Genomic DNA, 21459 nt, shown 5'->3' with positions numbered 1-21459 from the left:
AATGTATTCCAGTCCCACCCAACAAAATATTTTGTCATCCAATTCTTTATCTTTACTAAGCAATATGCTCCTGTAAATACATCAGAAACCCTATAATAGAGGGGATATTAAATATTCATTCCACGAGAATACAATGTGCATTTTGATAAACAAATATAGACAGATTTATACCCATGAGTATATTATAGTTCCGATTAGTCCGAATGAAAGACCTTGTTGTAAATCAAGTAGTTGTCTTTCCTTTTAAATGTTGTCTTGTGTTGCTGGTCTCACTTTACTCCCTGGAGAATAGTGAAGCTACAGTATCTCTGGACAACTCTTTCTAAAGCACATACATGCAATATCGGAACGACACATCAGTAATAAAATGTGAATACAACAAACATCTGATGCAGCTTTTATATTAAAACACGACAAAGAGATCTCAAACAGCTTTTTATTACATTTTTCAATCAACAGTACAATTTAGTACAGTATCTATCTTGCATCCAGCTCACCGTGTAACACCAACAGACTGAAATGAAATACAAAAAGTGAAAAGGTACATAAGGGTGCAGAGCTCTATAATATTAATGGAAAGAAAAGGGAATCCATCTCAGTTGAATTGCATTTTCACTTGTGGCCACACACGAATACATCACATTTATTGTACATCATCGCAGAAAAAAAGAAAAGTGAAAATATGTCACAACTTTAACAAAAGTGCTTCTGTATACAGTGAAATGTTGTCATTCAGATGCTCTGATTTTTAATTTAAGACCAAGAACAAAAATGTACAAAAGTTTTAGTATGGACAGTATGTGAGGAAGCTTTTGTTCCATTGAGTGTGAGGATTTGAAGGAGAGAAAAAGGTTTGTCAAGGATAGAATTCTCACAATGATTGTTATATTTATTACAAAAATTGGCATCAATAGAACTGGTAAGCATAATTTACACTAAGTATGCAGTCAATATTAAGTTTTTCTCCATTCTTGCTTACTCTGGTGCATAGCGTTACCAGTATTAGTACATGATGTATGCAGAATTTGAGCCAAAAATTGGCTTGTGTTAAGTTCAATCAATAGGTTACTCTCATTTTCAGAAACAAAAACAAAAAAAATCTAGGATTTTGCACCATTGAAAGCAAGTCTACAGCATGCACATCTAAATTAACTCATGGCAGACAAAATTAAATGTCAACTTAAAACATCAGACCATTATTTTCAGACATTGATTTGTACATTTCATTCACAGAGTTGCAACTGCAGTCCCAAGCAAAGGAAGTGTCTATTTAGTCAGGTGAGGTGTTTCACTCAAAGTGGATACTACACACATCCCCCCCATCCATATAATAAAATCCAGCCATGCCCCAATTATCTCAGCACCTACCTTGCTACCCCACCCCTTCCCACCCAAAGTCAAAGGCATGTACAAGAATTAAGGGGGTTAACTGGATAAGTTACTCGTAATAACTCCTTTTGTACTGGAATGAGCATTCATAACTTATAGCATGTGCTTGGTTAGTTAACATAGTATTAGTTTAGAGGCAAAGCTTCTTCATGTGCAAAAGGCTGTGATGAAACAAAAACAGCTAGTATATAAATACATCATGGACATTTTGAAAGCTGCTCGTGTAATATGATCCAAGCTTTTACTTGCTGCATGTTTACTCTCTTCTGTCGTATATGATTAAACTGGATTAGAATGACAAGCTGTAATTCAAACATATCTAAAACCACTAAAGAAATATGACAAAAGGAAAGCCATCAAGAATAACAAACCATCAGAATAGAATTCTTAAAAAAAAAAAAAAGTTAAATAATTTGTACAATTACACTCCAACATTTGCTTTCAAGACGCACACATTTGCATGGGATGATAGTGTTGTTTTCTCTTTCAAGGTAACATAAAATGGTCCAAGAAGGAATGCACAAGTTTCTGATTTGATACCACAGGAGATCCTTTCTTAACTAGGTGATAAACAATTGTGCTCTTCTTTGTGTAGGAAAGGCATTGGTTTCCCTTCGTTTTTGTGGTGTCCAAGTCCGTTTAAACAGTGTTGAAGAAGATGCTGTGAACATTCTGAAGTTGTAATGGTCTTCCAGTCAACTTTGGAGTTAAAAGAACATCTGGGAACAAAGACAGAGGCATTTTAGAATGTATCTTGTCTGACTTGATCTAGTCTATATGCCAATTTAAAGTTATGTGATTTTAGGACCTAACAAGCAAAGGTCTGACAAAAAGCTATGTAATGACACAGACTAGCTTAAACATTAAGGAGGCTGCAACCTGCTGCAGAGCAAGTGTAACATGTTTGGAATTAAAGGAGGCTGCCAAATGTAGTAAGTATTTTATGAATGTATTCAAAAGAAAACGTTTGGTGAAAGAATTTGGTGTAAATAACAACTTTAAAACATAAACATGGTGTTCATACATAATAATATTATTTTCCAAGGCTTTAAAAGACAAAAGAAACAACCTTTTTCAAAGTTCTATTTCATATTACTATAAGTGACTGTAGATACTTTTTGTGGGGCTCCAATTGGACACTTTTTAAGATACAGCATGTCTGGTGTGAAATAAATGTAGCTTTAAAAAAATATATATATACTGGTAGTTGTTCTGATGCTTATCTAGATTGATTCAAGCTTATATATGCAGTCCAACATAAAACTAAGAAATGTAAAGATGTTTCATTTCACCCACGTGGTACTTTTGAGTACAAGAAGATGCTATGCTGCTACAGGCTTTGGACCTTACTAGGAATTAAATAGCTTCGGTACAAATGTAAGAACATGACAAACAATAATAATGTTTTAAAAATATAAACCTTCAGGCTTCAATTCCAGATCTTCAGAAAACTGTCCCAGGATCCTGTCGCGACTGCCATGCCATCATCAGTAACTCCCAGGCAGCTAACGCGGTTGTCGTGTCCAGCCAACACACCTAGAAAAATACAAAAATTGTTATCGAGTCTACATGACAAAAAAGGCAGGTAAATTATTTTATCCATTATTGACGAACGGATATTCTTGAAACATAATTCTACATGTTGCAAAGAAAGGGCTTCTATTTGAGCTATGCTTAAGCTACGTACCAGCGCGGTCGGCTTTTAGTGTGTCCCACACGTTACAGTTGAAGTCATCATATCCGGCCAGAAGAAGGCGGCCACTCTTGGAGAAAGCAACAGAGGTGATGCCACATATGATATTGTCATGAGAGTAGATCATTAATTCCTGATCAGCACGCAGATCGAACAGCCTGCAGGTGGCATCATCGGAGCCCGTGGCAAAGGCATTGCCATTAGGGAAGAACTAAAAAAGAAAAATTACAAAAAGAGAAATCATTAATGCACAATAGAGGAAAACAAAACAAAAAGTACATCTATATCAAACGGAACACATCCCAAAATGCTAAATCAAGTACAAGAAAAACTACGTACACAGATGGCGTTGATGTCAGACTCATGGCCGGTGAATGTCTGTCTGCACATGCCCTCTCGAACATCCCAGAGTTTAGCAGAGGCATCACAAGCACCAGAGACAAATAACCGTGTGTCAGGGGCCAACGACAGGCTCATGACATCGCCTGTGTGTCCAGCAAATGTGGTCGTCTGCTGGCCAGTCTCAATGTCCCAAAGTGCACTATAAAATAAAATAACCAAATCAGACACCCATTTTTCCAACATTCAAGAGTTGGCCCAAAAATGGTGACTCAGCAACATGGTAAAGCAACTTAAGGAGGGCCATCCTTTTACTCACCAAGTGGTATCCCCAGAGCTTGTAATAATCTGGTTGTCATCAACAAAGCGACAACAGGACAGGTATCCTGATATTCAAAGAATCGATAGAGTTATTGATATGGAATTTCATGTCAGATTCACAGCTAGAAATAGAAAATGAGCAGAGTGTATCATATACCTGTATGTCCAGCGAGCTCACGACTCACACGTACATTCCCCTCGCGGGTTTTCAGGTTGTAAATGGAGCAGATGTTGTCTAAGCCACCACAGGCCACATAATTTCCTGAAGGTGCATATGCACAGGTCATGACCCAGGAAGATCGAAGTGGGATGGCATGAACCTAGAACAAAACAGTTAACCCAGTGTTATTACAGTTGCTAGTTTTACAAGTCTAGTAACTAAACAAGTCAGAATTGACAAATTAAGAAGGCAATCTTTTATGAAAGAGATTGATAGGAAATATCCAAGAGGACTTTGACATTATTATAGCACTATGGGGACAACATTATGCCATTAAACTCACTTTAAAGGATAATCCATATACAATTCTAACCTACATGTGGCCTGCTATATTCTCAGCAGGTCTAGAGATACATTGGAAGAATTACTCTTTGATCTATTAATTCCCAGTGTGACGTATTGCTTGCTTCATCAAACTGATTGTAAATGGTTTTAACTTTAAGAGGGCCAAATTGCCTGGTACACAAACTTCTATCCACTTCCACCCATCCCGATAACAGCACACCCGACACACCAGCCCCAAGGCAAAGGCCACAAATGCTTCTCTATCAGCTGATCTGCAACCCTTTCAGATTTATCCAAATGAATGCAGCATAAGGCAGATAGTTAGTTTCCTTCCCTCTATTTCTAGTATAACCTTGTGAGTTCCACGAAAATAGAAGCATGCTGCAAAATTAAGTGCAGCAGGAACAATATGAAACATTTAACAAAGATACACCCAATATTTATATTATTCAGCTGTATCCTGCAGGTTTCTTTTAGAAATGTAGCAACTATTACTTTATTTGCATATTCAAAGCAAAACTGACATCTGCAAGTATCAACTGCTGTTGTTACTACTTTGCAAATAAATGCCACAGAGTGGCTTTTGTATTTTCAACAACCCCTACTTCAGAAATCCCTGTTAAGGAAACACAACTTACCTTATTTGTGGTATAGCTGTCCCAAATAATGAGTTTTCCATCTTGAGAGGCACTGACCAAGAGCCTACATAAATGAGAACAGCTATATTAACACCAACACAACAATCACAGTCGTCACACAAAATCTATTTTTATCTAGAATCATGAGACAAAAGCAAAGGGGACAGGACTGCAACGGGGTTGAAAAACAAATATAGTTATATGACGGAAACTACATCAGTGTAACAACTCATTACATTTAGCGATTTTCTTATGTGTGCACTTTGCTCAACATGTGACATAAAGCAGGATCAGGATACAACACAACAAGTCACTTCACCTGGAATCTGTTCCCCAATGCATGGCATAGATTTTAGCCAAATGACCCCGCAGCGTTCGTCTTGTACGCATCTGGATTCGGCCAACGGGGTCAATGTTAGCTGTGATCTGCAAAACATCAGGTACTCGGGTTAATTTCAGAACAAAAGCTTTTCTACATTAAACAAAGCCCATAATGCTAAATGTTACCTGTGATAGTGTGGCATCTGCGCATGCTTTCCTGGCATCCTGAAAGGAAGAACAAAATCCAATCTTTAGGGGCAGGATTTTCTCACATCTATTCTTTTTATACATACTTAACTTGTAAATTGTTATTTTTATATTAATGTTTTGACTGTATGGCAGATTAAAAAAAAAGGCTCGTTACTCACTCTGATCTGATGTTTGAGCTGCTCAGCCTCTTGGCGTAACTGGTCCAGTTCACTCATTTTATTCTGCTTTTTCAGTTACCTTACTCCAACTACTGGGGCACTTTTTGATCTAAAAAGAAAAAGAAAGAGTAGCACTTTAATCATTTGCACAAATTGCAGAATATATACTTAACATAAACAAAAAAGCATAACAAAATAATATATCTTAGCGGGTGAAGGGAATGATAGAGGCGGATTGCTGTCAGTTTAGCCAACTTTCGTTGGCACAGGTATCGATCTTAATATCGTTACCACAACCCTGCTGCAGAGTTGAGATTGCCAGGTTTTGCCAGCATTATCCCGTTCATCTGAATCCCTGCGACCCAAAAAGCATGTTCCAAATATAATAACAATATCTAGAACTAAATTAAGTATCACGCATCAAAGCGATACACTATTTGAAGTAATTTCATTAAAGTTATTTAATGTATTTAGTTAAAGGAAGCTTGAAAAATGACAATTGCTCCAGCCATAATAGTGTCCTTTACAAGATACTAACTTTATTTACATGGATTGTGTTTCAGAATAAAAACGTATGGAGTACATTTTATATGTCAATTTCTGCAGCATTCTGTGACACATATGAGAATCCTTGTGCTCAGACTTTTTCAATATGTGAATTATGTTTAGGAATATTCATTGTAATTATACTTTGACAATGTTCAAAGACGAGGATTTCATGGTTATAAATCAGATGATTCCATATACCTTAACAACACAAAACAAAGGATTTGCAGTGTTGAGTTGAGTTAATTTAAAGCGGTCTTTATAAGAGACGTATTGTCCCCCTTGGTATTTGCATAATGCGTGTAGCAAATCAACTTGCAATATTAAAATGTTTTATATAAAAAATACAAGCACAGCTAATAAACTCGGAATTACAACTAAAATCTCATCCAGATTTATCGCGGATTGCGAACAGCGGTGTCAATTCAGTTTGACCGACCCTGCCTTCCCCAGTTAACTCACCTGCTGTAGTCCTGTCAGTAGACTTATGTCACTGGAGGTTATAGAACAACATTGAAAATCTTCTTCACCTGACCATGTTATCCTTTAGGAGCATTTTAATACAGGTTACCCTCCTATACCCATTCATCTATAAAAACGGGTGTCATCAAATGTACTTTCCAAACATATACCCATTCATCTATAGAAACGGGTGTCATCAAATGTACTTTCCAAACAATATCCTCACATCGTGACAGCAGAATGCCATTCTTGCTTTGTGATTTAAACACAATATTCCCAAAATGACAGAAATACAACTGTTAGCAGATAACCAAGTTTACCAATGCCCAAACAAGTCTATGTTATCTTGTGTTATCTGTCTCTACACAGTATAATGAATCCTTATGTTTTTGGCATGAACAGACATACACAGAACACACTATCTAAAATAACTTTCATTTGGCCATAGTGATTTACAATTAAAAATACTGTACGATTCAAAATAACACTTAAACAGTTGCTTATTTTATTTTTTAACTTAAATGTGGTTTACCAAACCATAAAACTGTTATTGTAAATCCAAAAGCGGGATAGCCTGGAGTGATGTTAGAAAAGGACAGAGTTTTAAGTACTTCACATTGACCTCTGTGGATGCTTACAGTTAAGGAGTTCCTCTCCCTCATCACTTCTCCTTTCCAAGCGCCTGATCAGGGTCAGCTGACTGCATGATAAACAATGAGCAGTGGCAAACAGCCTGGAGTTGTAGCTCAGTAGCTTATTCCCAGGTCCCTTAAGGGCAGTCTGTTCCTGCTACTTTCAAAAAGGTGTCTCCTGCATTTCCACTAAAACATTTCTCTGCATGAGTTTACATCCGTTCTCAAAAGGCCAAGTCTGCTTATCTGTACTGTTAAACGATGATAATGCAATATTCCACAGGTCTAAAGCTGGATCATAGAGAAAGCCATAACCAGCAATATCACTGAGCAACTACATAATCCTAAAAGCTAAAATCCTCCGTCAACGAGTCTCTAATCCTATCCGTGTCCACTAACATAAACAGCTGGCAAAGCCGGTCCAGCATTAGAAATATGTTTCCCAATCATAAAAGGATGATATTAATCTTAATTCTTTTACACACAGCATGCTTAAAGCAAGTGGCTGGATTTTCAGTGTGAAAATCCAGGCACTTGCAGTGAGATCTCAAGCCTATTACAGTACGGTCACTCCCTTCTAGTTTTCCAATGTAACCAGCCTTACTTTAATAAAATAGGATAAAGTTGCACTTGCAATGAAGCAATTTTTATAATTAATCAATTTTCGAATTTCTTACTCACACAATAATATAAATTAAATGTCTTAAGATACTGTATGGCGGATAGATATAACATATTAGAGTACAATAGCTACTGTATCAACATACCTAACTCGCATGTTCTAAATGATGTCTGTGAACAGACATCTGAAATCTGTATGTGTTGTACTGATAGTTGACTTAGTCACTGTGTGCAGTACTGTGATTTGCCTACAACAGTAGACTAGTTTGCATTGTATTTGAATGGCTGCTGGCTAGCTGTTTCAGTCAGTTTGTTACTCTTTTAAGAGGGTTGGGCTACCATAGCTCGGCACATATATCCGGGAAAAACTCAGCACCATTGTGTGGCAAAATATAAGGATTGCACTTTAAGTATCTGACTTCCTCTAATCGAATTTTTAAATGTACTCAAGGATGCACAGTGTAATGATAATATGACTTGCACTGATGGAAATCTGAGGAGATGCAACTAAACGCCATCTTGCAGATTGCTGCTAGTTAGCTTGCTAGCAGGCTTGAGAGTGTAGGCCTACAGGCAGAGCAAGTATTCAAGAAAGAAAAATAGCGACATTGTATTAGTAAGAATGTCGCTTGGTATTTAACAATTACCGGTAAGCAAGCAAAGTCGGTACAAGTAAGTTGAATTTCGAGACCAACAATCAAATAGCTCGTAGCATCTAATGCAAAAAAATCGCAACCAGTCACTAAAGGGTAGACTCAGCTGCTCTTCCGCAATTACACGGAATGCTATGTAGTTAGCTTAGTGGGTAAACCTGGAAACTACGTGGTTGCTTGGCCTCCAGAAATCCAATTAGATATATACGTGCAATCTTGTTAAACCCGGCGGTGCACGGATGATTTGATTAACGTTAACACTTTATTTATTTGGTTTTCTAATCCTGAAGTGAACCCGAGCCAGTAAAAACTGCAAGGTCGGGAGGCGATGGCCTGTTTGACTTCAGTAAGCAACAAATGCAATAACAGATGCGGGTGAATTTTCATTAAGTAGATGACCATCTTTCATCCATCGCTGTATTACTGCCAATTGGCTAACTGGAGATAAATAACTAACGTTACAAACCTAAGTTAAAGGCGTTGTACCGGCGCCGCCGTTTCGTTGCAGGAAGGCAGCAATATGCTAACTTATTACTTCGGCTTGTAAAAAAAAAAAAAAGAAAAGGAAAAAAAGGGGTGTTAACGCGCTCCAATAACTCTCATTAATAACACATAGCCGATATGTATAAAGGGTGCAATGTTCACGTCATATAGTGATTATGGCTGCTCTGCTATTGCCAATAACCAATATTTGTTGTAAATTTGTTTACGGGACGTTTATTGTTCCAGCCCAACCCAGTGTGTCATCATCAACTCACAGCAATGTCTCTAAATGTAACATTTTGAGTGTAAATCAACCCATGAAGCCTAAGCTGCTGACAATATCACTGCAGTTGTCTTCAATACCATTTTGGCATTAACTAGCTAGTACTTTTAAGTAGGCTACTGTAGTTTAGGCCAGGGAGCAGCAGGGCCATCGCTGATATGAAAACCTCACTGGCCAACACTAACGTTACTTCAGCGCCAGCTCTCGCTGCCATTAACAGTAGATAGACTAAATGCACTTATGTAAAGATACGTTTCGCTGCAATCTGTTTAACCAGCGCAAATACTGAGCATCATGATCCACCGCTGCAGACACTTTTGTACCTTAGCCAATTGTATTTGCTCATGATAAAACTGCCTTAACTTAACTTAACGTTAGCCAACCGCAGCTAACTAAATGGCTAGGAAGCTAACTAGCTATCGCTGCTACCCCACCCCCGGACCGTTCAATTCCGCCACAATTAATCAGATAATGGTATTAACGCTTTCTGTGGAAGGTATGGAAACAGCATACATTTACTTTGTTTCTTCTCCTTACCTGATTCAATTTGCGTTTGTTTTTGGGTTTTGGCATTGACTGGAAAGCAAGACGGTGTATACCTCCGATCCACGCATCAACGAACACCACAACGCTAGCTCACTAACTAGCTAGCCAGCTAGCGGTAGTTTTCCGAGGAGCAGCCCTTCCCGAACACTACGGCTAGGGAGCTTGACAACCTCAGTCAACCAACCGGAGAGGGGAGGGGAGGGGAGGGGAGGAGGGGGTATCACACCCACTAGCTGTGCACTGAAGACACTGCACACAGGCGTACAAAAAGGCGAATCTTAAAAGTCACTATACCTCATTCAACAAGACAGCCTACTGTCTTCCTTTTGCCCAGTTTAACATCTGCCCTTTCCGAAGTAGGTTCACTCTCGTCCGGCCATCGAACGACGAGATGGGCGCGGTAACCCTGCAGTCAGCGCTGGGAAACCCCACGATGCAGCAGCGACGATGGGTAGAAACCACAGATCGGTGTTCTATTATCTAAATCTGGAGATAATCGATCATTTTAAACAAAATGTAGCTCTTCTCGTTTGTAATATATGTGCATCTCAATTCTAGCGTAGCCTACAAAACAATATGTTGTCTCAATTAATTGGAAATTGGAATTGTGGAATGCAAACTCCTGTTCGATCATTTTGATATTTTGAGCCATCAGAAAATATAATAAAATATTAGCCTACCTATATAGGTATGCTGATCTGCACAATGTCCTATTTTGCCTTACAGCCAACATCACCTTTGGAAATACTAATGGTGGGTGGGACACTAGGCCTACTTTGGTTGTAGGGGAATTAAAACCTGTTGCTTTAAATCATACTCTTCTAGTTTATCTTTTGTCTTTCATCCAAAACCAGTTCCCTTACATTTGTTATAATCCCTGCATTTGTTAAGGACACCTTTAGTTCATCCCCGGTTCATCCCCACATAAGACAAATTCTTATTCTAGCCCACACAGCATTGTGTATCTCCTCAACGTCCAATAGGCTAAATGTGTCTGCTTGTCGGCTCCCCAGTAATATCCAGATTTAGACCCTCATTAGATGAATTACATTTTAATATTTTGTTTATCGATTTTCAACAAAGGCCATCTTATATGCAAAAGTATTTCCTTGTTGCTTCGCCGGACCATAAGCAACATTGCTTTGTAGATCATAGTTCTCAGTGCACCTTTATACAGATATTGAAATGTATGAGAAAATGTTTTTCATCTGTCATTTTTAGACCAAACTTCTCCCACTGAGTTGTGATGATCAGAAAGAGCCCACAGAGACTAGAATTTAGTTAAATTGGCAAGTATTTTGATCATCAAATTATAACTATCAGCTTTTCTTCCTACATTTTTCTACGAGATTGATCAAAACCTTCATGGCGTTGGTAGTCTTTCTTTCTTTAAAACTATGGCCAAACCTTAATATTTTTTCCACTTAGCATACAAAAATAGAATATTGGATTAGGTAGAAAAATACAATTGTCCTGATTACCTTGCTGACTACCAGATAATGTAAGTATAACTCCAAATACCTACCTTTATTTATCTTTAAATATGTTACAGTTTCATCTTGTTTTATTGTACCCATTAAGGTGTTTTGTTTTATTCCAATTGTATTTTATCAAGATATATTTTGCATTTTACTTTATGCATATGGCATACAGAGATTCATATTCCTATCTCTTGACAAACAAATGTGAAATTTGTAATGTTCCCATTGCAATGTTGGAAATAACTTCTTGTAGTTAAGTGCATCCTATTTGGTTGTCTGCTTTCATGCAAGTCACTGGAGGCTGCCAAAGCACCTGCTAATGGCTAACTGCAAGCTAATTGCAGTTCCCATAAGTGGACCACGTGATGTTGAGGTCAGAAAATGCATTTGATATTTTTCACAATTCCTTACCTTGAATCTTCTTTTGTCTTGGTAACTTTTAGAATAACGTCCCATTTTAACTTATTACAAGTTTACCAAACCAGTTATATTTTATATCCAAGTATAACTTTGCTTTTTACAATTTGTTAGTTGAGATCCCTATTCAAATATTCCTCATGGGTGATAAGCCAGTCCATCCTTTAAGTGCCATAAAAGGCCACAAAGCCTGCTGCTCTAAACTCTGGGGAAGGAGCATTACATTAAAAGGGCAGTAATGACGAGGCTACGACATCCTCTCATTCTACTGTAAGTGTTGCCACAGTGCTTGCCCTCCGTTTTGTTTGAACCATGACAGAAAATGGTGAGAAACTATGACAAAGCAATTAACTTCACATACTACTTACAAAACAAACTCTAATATAAATTCCTCATGGAGTGATTCCAGACATGTTGCTGCACGGATATTTTCTCCTCTTGATACAACTTACTAACTAAAGTCAAATACTGAAACTTATATTCTTCCAGGCCAGCAAGTTAACACAAGAGCAGATCACCGAGTACAAGGGAGTGTTTGAGATGTTTGATGAAGAGTGAAATAGAGATGTGAAGACACAGGAGCTGGAGAGGCTGATGGGTTTAATCGGGATCAATCCTAAAGAGAGAGAGCTCAGCCAGATGGCCAAAGATGGTAAATATAAATCTGCATTGACTGCCAACACCACATGTGTATCTTTCTCTTAAATACATTTAGCTTGGCTCTTTGACCTTCTGACATTCTTTGAAATAATAATAGTTAGACGACTACAAGCACCTGTGCCAGTATGTCACCTTGACTTCCAATTTATTATGTGAAACAAAACTGGATCTTAAATGCCAATCTAGATTAATAGCACACATTTTAGGCGAGCAACATCTTCCAAACCATTATAATAAAACAAAATATTATCTAATACTGCAGTATTCTGCTTAACTGCAGCCTGCCACATCAAACAGTAGGTGTCAGTGTTTCACCGTGTTTTTTATAATGGGATATAGTTCATAAAAAGCATAGTTGCATCTCACACACACACATCCAAAATATGATTGAAATTGGGTGGTAATGTATAAAGTACGTTACAAAAATATTTACTGCTTATTTAAAATCTTTCAGAATTTGTGGCCATGATGACTGATGGGGACTCATTCAAAATGAGCCGAAGAACTTGTGGATACTCTGCAACTGTTGTTACATTCACTCACAATTATAAAACAAGTCAATTCATGATAAAGTTCTTAACATATTTACCATTATGTCTAACAAACTGAAATGTGTGCAATCACATAAGATAAGATAAGGTTCTGCAATAACTCTGTATAACAAATCACCTCTGGCTGGCAGATAACTAACTGCTCCATAGATTCTCTTTGGTTAACTTCAAAATGTATATTTAATTTAATTCTCCATTCATTACACACTTAATGTAAATAATATCCTGCTTTATATTGTGTTAACTGAAAATTGGCCCTTCAATAGTGTTTTATTTATCAGATAGTTTATAGATTTGTTATCTTCACGGTCAACTGTATATTTTCTACTCTCTAATGCCGGTTTATTTATATTTTTAGATGTTTATATTTTAGAATTGTTTATTTCTAATCTTTTAATTTCTAATGATGTGCAATGCCTTGTTTTTGTATGCTGCTGCAACGAAAATATTTCCCAATTTGGGATCAATAAAGTACATCTTATCTTATATCCCACTGGAAGAATACAAAATACAACGTCAACCAATGCATCCTAATAAACATCAACGCACCATTTTTATCGGCAGGCCTAATAAAAATAAATTAAAGAACATGATCAATAATTGATTTATTTGTAATGCTTGATCCTGCTTCAAATACACTGGTAATTTGAATATTCTACAGGAAAAAAATAACAGTTTTAGGGGAATTACAAATAGCAATTGTTTTAAATCCACCCCATAATGTTTACTGTTTGTTTTGTTATGGTCAGATTATTAAGAGTCAAAGAAAAGACAAGACAGGGTTAATTTCCTTAGAGCTTCCACCCGGATGCAGTCATTCACTTGGGTCTGACAGCATCTGGTGTGCAGAGCCATTAAATCCCATTCTCATCCCTGCAAAGCCAGACAGACAGTTGAAGGAGCCAACTGCATCTCTCACTTGAAGCCATCGGACCAATCACAGGGCTGCGGGGGAGGGAGTTATCCGCGCTGATCTCTGTTTGCAGCATCCCTGGATCAGCCTCTGTTGTGTGAAATACAAGAAAGGGCAAAGCGGAGGGGGGTTGATCCGAAGAGGAAACCGGAGAATGGGAAGGGGATCTTTTTGAGGCTGCTGGGATAGGGTTACTCTGGTGTGTGGAGTCCATATTCACAGAAAATGGCTTTGTTTTTGTCAATGTAAACAGCCTGTGCAGTACCTGCTTTGCTAAAGGGGGAAGCAGAATAGGAGGAGGGGCAGCCACTGGAGGAAATGCTGCCTCTTCCAATGACATTTTCCCCTCTCTAGCTAACCCTGGCCTGCCGCAGCTCACATCTGAAGTCATGCATGTTGTATGTTAAGGTACGTATGCAGCTCTAATCTGAGAGGGAACATGGAGTAGGACCTGGTCACGTTGGCAGGATTATGAGCTCAGTTGTTTGGACAGGACTGCTGAGATACAGTGCATCTCGACTACAAATAACACCAGTAACACAGTAATAAGGTCATACCATCATTCAAACAAAGACGTTGCATGCTCATGTCTGGTTGCTGTGCAGGAATGTTTAACTAGACAACTAGCAATGACTAAATCCAGCCTTTGGTTTTCATTGGTTGTTTGCTTCAGCTGCACATGGTCCTCATTAGGGGCACAAGCAGACAGGATGCACCAAGGAGAGAGGAATGGATCATGTCTTGTTTCTGCTTTCAAAGGAAATGTCTTAAAACTCATATGTGTAAATCCTCAGGATGCATTGCTTGTCTCTCATGGGATGTTTACAGTATGTGTGGGTGTGAAGTAGGCCACATGTACCTGGATGTATAGTGGATATTTATGGAAGTGTGTGTGGTAGCGTGTGTGTGGGTGTAAGTTTAAATTTGCCGTTTTGAAAGAGCTGCCAACACATTTCCTCACAGTGCATGTTACAGTTTAAGTGGTTAGTATTCCTTGGTATTTTATCAAGTTTGTTATGCCACTTCTCTGCCTTTGCTACCCACATCCTGCCCAAAAACACCCACCACAACTGAAATTAAGCGTGAGATGTGTCAGAACTGAATTTTCTTTAATTCAACCATTTTGAGAATAATCAGTGCACAGAAGCAAATTGGACATATTTTAGTTTTTGGCTGCAGTTAAAAGAACGCTTTACCTTTATTCATGCTTCCTACAATAACCCTTTATTAATCATAAACTGTTGTTTTAGTTTTTTCTCCAGATGAAATTGCGAAGCCCCATCAATGCTCAAACCAGAGAGAAGTCACCTGTGTCCACCATGAGACGCACTAGAGGCTGAGCGACACAGCAACGTCCACACAAAGAACCAAAATACATCCTTCAGTTAAAAGTGTTGCACCTGACCATGGCCGTAACTGCAGCTAAGACAACTCCAAGTTTTTTCTCCACAACTGCCACGACCACAGCAATCCCCTTCCTCTCGACGAGCAAGGGCGTCAGAGACAATGTCACCTCCAGAACGACATTAATGACTGTTACTATCACAGCAAACGAGACCAGCTTCAATGCCACCTCGTTCCCAGAGGCCGTGATGGAGGGCTCGGGAATGGGAATGGTGCTCGTACCCTTTGGCATCATCACTGTCATCGGCTTGGCAGTGGCAATAGTAAGAAATCATTTAGATATTGTCTCTTAAGTAGCATTAATCTCTAAATGAACTGGAATGTCTTGACCAAATCGATGTTGTTTATATCAATAAGTGTGTATTTGTCTTGACACACATACTGTTATGTGTTTATACTTGCACTCAGTCATTTACTTTGTTTTTTTATTTTAAGTCCACCGCCTTTTTGTCATTATATCTGTTTTTCTTCATCCTAGATGCTGTATATTCGGAAACGGAAGCGGTACGTTTACAAATACTTATTTTAGCTGATCCCACAACCTACCTTAGTTTATTACAACCAGCCTTAGTTTATAACATGCCAATTGGTATCAGTATTATTTTCCGACAGTAATTATATACATTTATCTAAGTACTATACTACAATACAACTTTTATTTCAATGTCCTGCAACCTTAAACTTTGAATCAAGTGCATTTCAGAGGGAATATTATACTCATTCTCCACTAAATGTATTTGATAACTTTAGTTAATTTGAAGATTCAGATCCATGATGCAAAATTATAATCATAAAACAATGTATGTAGTATTATTACAGGTTCCTATGTTGAAATCCACAAACTATCTGGACGTTTTCATGGTACCTTTTAAAAAAACAAAACAAAAAAAAGCTCCTTATTTAACAGTTACTATAATAATAAAACATGATTAAGCATACAATTCCTTCATTTAGTTCTGAAATGGGGCATTAATAAAAATAGGACTTTTACTTTTGGTACTTTAACTATATTTGTATTCTTATCCTTTTACTTATGTACACTTTTGAATGCAGGACTTATATGTGTTGTAGAGTATTTCTGCACTGTAGTTTTGCCCTTGCTGAATTAAAATAGTAGTGTTCTTGTTCCATCTCTGCTAAAACATAGTTTCAACCAAGACAATTCTGGCAGTTTTAGGTCATTATGTGGCAGAGTAGTGAAGAGGGGCCCTGTGTCAAAATCCAGTTAGTAGGGTTTAGCGAATAACAAACATTTTAAACCAACAGTGCAACTCGGCAACATTTATTTTCACCTAAATGCTGACTTCACTTCACCTCTCAACTCTTGTCTTACAGGCTGGAGAAGCTGAGGCACCAGCTCATGCCCATGTACAGCTTTGACCCGGCTGAAGAACAAGACGACCTGCTGGAACAGGAACTACTGGATCACGGCCGGGACGGCAGCCTCGCGGGTCCCAATGCCAAGGTGAGGTTCTCTCAGGAACCAATGTCCTATCTCTCTGTCTTATCTAGAATAAATGTTCCTATTCAGACCACAAGTGGGGAGGACCGCAAAAGCCACGATAACCAAGTTACAATGACATAAACAATGTTTCCTGTCATAGATAACAAACTTCTATCAAAATTCCCCAGTGTTTAGTTGAGTCTCTATTTGTTGACATGTCAGTACATATGTGCTTTATTTTATTTTTGTATTCCACTATTAGATGTTAATCTCTTAATGTCCATGTTTTTCCTGTCAAAACTTATCATTATTTTCTTTTGATTTCTTTTAAGTTTTGACAATGGCATAATGGTAAAAGGCAAGCATGGTAAAGTATCACCTGAGTGTCTTTGAAACATCTCTCTAAACCTCTTTTTTCCTCCCAATCCTAATTCTCTCATTGTTTCCGTTCATCAAACTTAAAGTGGACCTATCATGCTATATTTAAATGATATATTGTAGGGCCATACCTATATAAGGTATATTTATACATTTCTGTTGTCAAAATACCAAACAGATCATGCATTTTAGCCATGCCTCATTTCGCTCTATTTGCTGTTCTCCAGCCCTGTTTTTGCAGGGGGCTGATTCTGTGAGCTGCAGCTGACCACGCCCCCCTGCAGGAGAGGGGAGCGCGCTCTGATCAAGTCAGAAGAGGGGGAGAAAAATAGATCTCCGTCCTCCGTGTTTTATTATAGCCTATTATTATATAGAGTCGTTATTCATTTGTTTTAAAGCTCAATAAATAACAAAGAAGACCTTTGACCGGCACTTTTCTAATTTTGTCCGGAAGATTTAAACTTTAACGGACATCTTGACCGGCGAAAGAAAACCTAACTGAAACTCTGCCGCACGGTCCCCTCGTTCCTTGGAAGAGGCGGAGAGGTGGGTGTTTGTCATCTGCTGGTGGACTAACCGGAGAGAATTACAGTGCTTGCCTCGACGGGGAGGGATTGCATTGAATTAAAGCAGCGGGAGCAAACGCTTGCCTCGGGGAGGGAGAAAAAAAGCCACAGCGGAGAATAAACAGAAGGGTAACCATGGTAACCATGCGCGGGAAGTCTTCTTCGCTGCTTTTGTGGCAGACTACAGCGCCACTTACAGGCCTGGCATATGTACTACAGCGTCTCCAGCGCTTTCGAGCGGCAATGGCCGGCCGTGGCCCAACCCCACATTCCCCTGATAGGTGGAGAGTTGGCCCAATAGCCGTAGCGCCACCGTCCTGACGTCAGTAACGTGTTCAAATCTGGATCAGTTTTTATCAGATCCGTTGCAGCCCCTTTTTTAGAGATTTGGGTATGGAGGAAAATAGAGAGGGTTGTGTTTTCTGACACTTGGTGAGTTCCCTGGAACACCGGGGACACATATTCATGTATAAAAGACGTACAAAAGTGCATTTTGCATGATAGGTCCCCTTTAAACAAGTTAGTTAGATGTTTGTCATATTATAAGATCTAATTTGTATTAGAGTATGCTAACAGAGGACACACACAATCACACTCAGTCATACTATCTTTCATCCTTTCCTTTTTTTGCTCCCTCAACTTAATACTCCGATCATAACAGATTTCCTCATTTTGTGTTCAAATCAAATCCATCCATGTATGTGTACACACATAAAGTAGTTATAAAGAAACAAACATAAAGAATTACAGTTTTAATTTTTCGTAAGATGAACTTAAACTCAAAATCTCATTCATAGCTTTCAACTGCATCTCAAACATGGCCATTATATTTGCATAAAATACAAATATGTCTTTGGCACTGGCATACAACGATTATGTGGCTATATGTACATCTGCATTACATTCATTTAGCTACATTTTAGAATGGAGGTTTGCCTTATTAATATTCTTATACATAATCACACACATTTTCTAGTACAAATGAGAGTATGTATATACAAATGAATCCTAAACAGTTGGCATACCATGGTTTTGCACATGGCTTCTGACCCTAACACATTTTCTCTGGTATGAGTTATCAGTCACATTTCACTTATTTGATGGTCCTGAAATGAGCAACTAGCTATCATCACCATTTCCAAGTTGAGTTGTACAATTAAAGACTAGAGCCAACATGTGATCTTGATGTAACCGACAGTTTTATGTCCCATCTGTCTCCCCTGCAGACTCTCACAACCTCCCAGGGGACGACACAGAGGCCCAGTCGTCTGGTCTTCACAGATGTAGCGAAAGCTCTCAACGCTTAACGGCTCTCTTCCATTAGTTCATTTCAGTTTGATGCTCGAGAAACAGACTGTCTCTCAGGAAGAAAAACAAAGGGAAAACTGGAGTGTTTTTAGGACAACTGTGGCTTTGAAGGACATTTTCATCACTCTGACACAGGACGAAGTGGTTTTCAAAAACAAATTGTAGGGTGCATGTTTGATAAGGGAGTATAATGGTAGGAATCACATATGATCTTGCACTTTTATTATTTGGTACACAAATGCAGTGGGATGCACTTTTCTTGGATCATGTAGCGTCATTGCTGTTAAAATGTTTGGTAGCTTTTCAGTGAAGTTCTTCTGAGCTTCAATATCTACTTCCATGTTTGAAGAGAGAAATATACACTTGTGTTTTACTGATTTTGTGGTCTTTTGTCTCTGATGAGTTTAAACTCTGGATGTTTTTCATTCTTAAGTGAGCTGTCCCTCACTGTTTTGTTTCCTCTTTATTGAGCAAAGAAGATCTGTTACCATCTGTATACATTAAAACTATTTAAACCAATTTGAAAGAAAAAAGGTTTTGATGTACAAATCCATGACAAAAGAGTTGATGGGTGTGATATTTTATTGATAAGCGATAAAGAAGCAGAATAACACAAATCACATGGTAAAGAATCATTACAAAACATATATCACAGGTTTGTGAGTTGTATTAATGTATTGGATGAGGACACATCAATAACATAACTACAAAATGGTGTTAAAAGTAAGGCATAAAAGATGATTTCTCAAGTTACACTTCAACTTTTCAATAGTTGAATATGGATCAAGTACTGTATGTACTATCAGTAAGATCACAGAACAACGTTGTCCCCTTATAGAGAGTAAATATCCAGACACAGCTTGTGTAAAACAACAAACACTAACCCAGCCGTAGTTAAATTAAGAGGCGCCCTTCAGGCTGACTTACGTTAATTATGGTGACGTGAATGTTGCGAGATGAGATGAGTGGACTACAACAGTACTAGTTAGACAATTATTTCAAGATTTCATGATCCACATCGCCTGCAGGTTCTGTGGAAAAGGTCAGACACCACTAGCCAAAGACTTTCTTCAGAGACGTCCTTGGCTTATTCGTTTTTTTAGAGGTAGTCCAAAAGTAACGTCAATGCAGTTGTACAATAAAACATAACTGTCTGTAAATTCATTAAGCTCCATGGCAGCAATTTACCCAACAATGCTGAAATACATACACAAATGGGGATATTACATACCATCAGTGATATGAAAAATGAAACATTTGCAATAAGCTTACTGTCAGTTTAAGGGCAGAAATATTGACCACCAAGGTCTTAAAAACATTACTGTAAACCTGGAAACTTCTTTATTTTTAAATAACTAAACAATTGGAAATTATAGAAAGAATACTTTAAAATACCATTATTATTCTACCAAGTACTCTGAGTGATTATTTATGATGATTTATTAAAGATAAAAAAGTATATTTAGGGGTTACCCTTAAAGTGTGTTTTTTACATCATTCAGATAGTTTTATTTCTCTTAAACACCACAAGTGTTGACCACAAATGGAATTCCATTAATTTCCATTGTATTTGAGTTTCAGAAACACATATCTCAGAACTGGTCAAAAACCAAAACTATCTGCATGACTTGAAACCACAAGTTACAAAGAAGAACCACAAATTAAAAGTTTAATTAAGAAGAAATAAAACCCACCCTTTAATACAACTATGGGTTGATCAATGAGTCATTTATTAACACATGGGTACCACTTACAATAAGACTACCCTTATAAAGGGTTTACGAATAGTTTGTAATTCATTTATTAATTAGGTTGTGAGCACTTTATAAATCATTAATAAGCTTTTATAAGACATGAGATAAACAGGGCAACTATGACGGGTTGCTTGCCAAATAGTGAGCCCACATTTATCTGTACTGCTAAGCCTTATATTGGCTACCTAGCTTACTTCGTCTTCTTCATCAGCCAGCATCCTTGGTATCTGTTGCTCACTGAGTTGATTCTCGCTAAGTAGCCAATATAAGGCTTAGTCATCTTGCCAAATAGTGAGCCTGTGTTGATGTATGAAAACTATGTTAGAACTGGTTTATAAATGGTTCTTAATGATTAATAAAGTGTTTACAACCTAATTACTAACCTAATTATAAACCCTTTATGAATCCTTTATAAGGGTAGTCTTATTGTAAAGTGGTACCAACAAATGTATACTTATTCTTCTGGTATAATATATTTTTGCGATTAGCATAACTATCACATAGTAGCCCAATTGTTGCGGGTCACTAAAATATATAGTCTGTCTTATAACGACCATATAGAAAAATGAAGGAACAACCTTTTTTCCTTTCATAAATGAGTAAAACAACAAAGATAATGGTTAAAGATGCAGTGTGAAATATGATTTACTTATTTTCCACCATTTATTTCCACCTTGTCATGTATTTCAGCACCTTGAAGTTATTTGCTGCCCTTGTTTTTTTTAAAAATCACACTTATTAAGAGTGTCCCACATACAATTTACAGTGTAAGAATGAGAAAAA

The 21459-nt window shown here is 37.8% G+C and overlaps 3 protein-coding genes across 5 annotated transcripts; 2 read left to right on the top strand and 1 right to left on the bottom strand.

Annotated features, from left to right (window-relative positions):
* Positions 1-422: 422 nt before the first annotated feature.
* gnb1b (guanine nucleotide binding protein (G protein), beta polypeptide 1b) lies at positions 423-10242 on the bottom strand. Of its 3 annotated transcripts, none has more exons than XM_034138818.1 (11): positions 10095-10242; positions 5575-5683; positions 5393-5431; positions 5205-5311; positions 4886-4949; positions 3900-4062; positions 3741-3807; positions 3422-3623; positions 3077-3293; positions 2810-2925; positions 423-2108 (listed from the first exon to the last, which is right to left on the bottom strand). In XM_034138818.1, the coding sequence occupies exons 2-10, from the start codon at positions 5629-5631 to the stop codon at positions 2819-2821; spliced, it is 1023 nt and encodes a 340-aa protein (XP_033994709.1). In that variant the 5' UTR covers positions 5632-5683; positions 10095-10242; the 3' UTR covers positions 423-2108; positions 2810-2818. The 3 variants fall into 3 exon arrangements, with proteins under 3 accessions (XP_033994709.1, XP_033994708.1, XP_033994710.1); XM_034138817.1 differs by lacking the exon at positions 10095-10242 and adding an exon at positions 9792-10037; XM_034138819.1 differs by lacking the exon at positions 10095-10242 and adding an exon at positions 8955-9056.
* LOC117489638 (calglandulin-like) lies at positions 8817-15155 on the top strand. Its single transcript, XM_034139107.1, is given in 4 exon segments — positions 8817-8834; positions 10060-10251; positions 12188-12350; positions 15085-15155. Coding segments are annotated over 4 exon segments (444 nt in total).
* si:ch211-161c3.5 (uncharacterized protein C3orf18 homolog) lies at positions 13685-19460 on the top strand. Its single transcript, XM_034138547.1, has 5 exons — positions 13685-14230; positions 15073-15489; positions 15705-15730; positions 16562-16691; positions 18841-19460. Exons 2-5 carry the CDS (start codon positions 15229-15231, stop codon positions 18919-18921), a joined length of 498 nt encoding a protein of 165 aa, XP_033994438.1. The 5' UTR covers positions 13685-14230; positions 15073-15228; the 3' UTR covers positions 18922-19460.
* The last annotated feature ends 1999 nt before the right edge of the window (positions 19461-21459 follow it).

Source organism: Trematomus bernacchii, unplaced genomic scaffold (assembly GCF_902827165.1).
Source record: "Trematomus bernacchii unplaced genomic scaffold, fTreBer1.1, whole genome shotgun sequence".
NCBI lineage: Eukaryota > Metazoa > Chordata > Actinopteri > Perciformes > Nototheniidae > Trematomus > Trematomus bernacchii.
The sequence above is the reverse complement of the archived record's forward strand: the minus strand, read 5'-3'. Positions and strand labels throughout refer to the sequence as shown.

Bases quoted from the DNA above. Each gene is read 5' to 3' on its own strand.
- gnb1b (XM_034138818.1), bottom strand. From the start codon at position 5,631: ATGAGTGAACTGGACCAGTTACGCCAAGAGGCTGAGCAGCTCAAACAT. The intron at 5,312-5,392 runs GTAACATTTAGC...GATGTTTTGCAG, and splicing joins CAGATGCCACACTATCACAG to ATCACAGCTAACATTGACCC. The intron at 2,926-3,076 runs GTACGTAGCTTA...GTATTTTTCTAG, and splicing joins ACTAAAAGCCGACCGCGCTG to GTGTGTTGGCTGGACACGAC.
- si:ch211-161c3.5 (XM_034138547.1), top strand. From the start codon at position 15,229: ATGGCCGTAACTGCAGCTAAGACAACTCCAAGTTTTTTCTCCACAACT. The intron at 15,731-16,561 runs GTACGTTTACAA...CTTGTCTTACAG, and splicing joins TATATTCGGAAACGGAAGCG to GCTGGAGAAGCTGAGGCACC. The intron at 16,692-18,840 runs GTGAGGTTCTCT...TCTCCCCTGCAG, and splicing joins TCGCGGGTCCCAATGCCAAG to ACTCTCACAACCTCCCAGGG.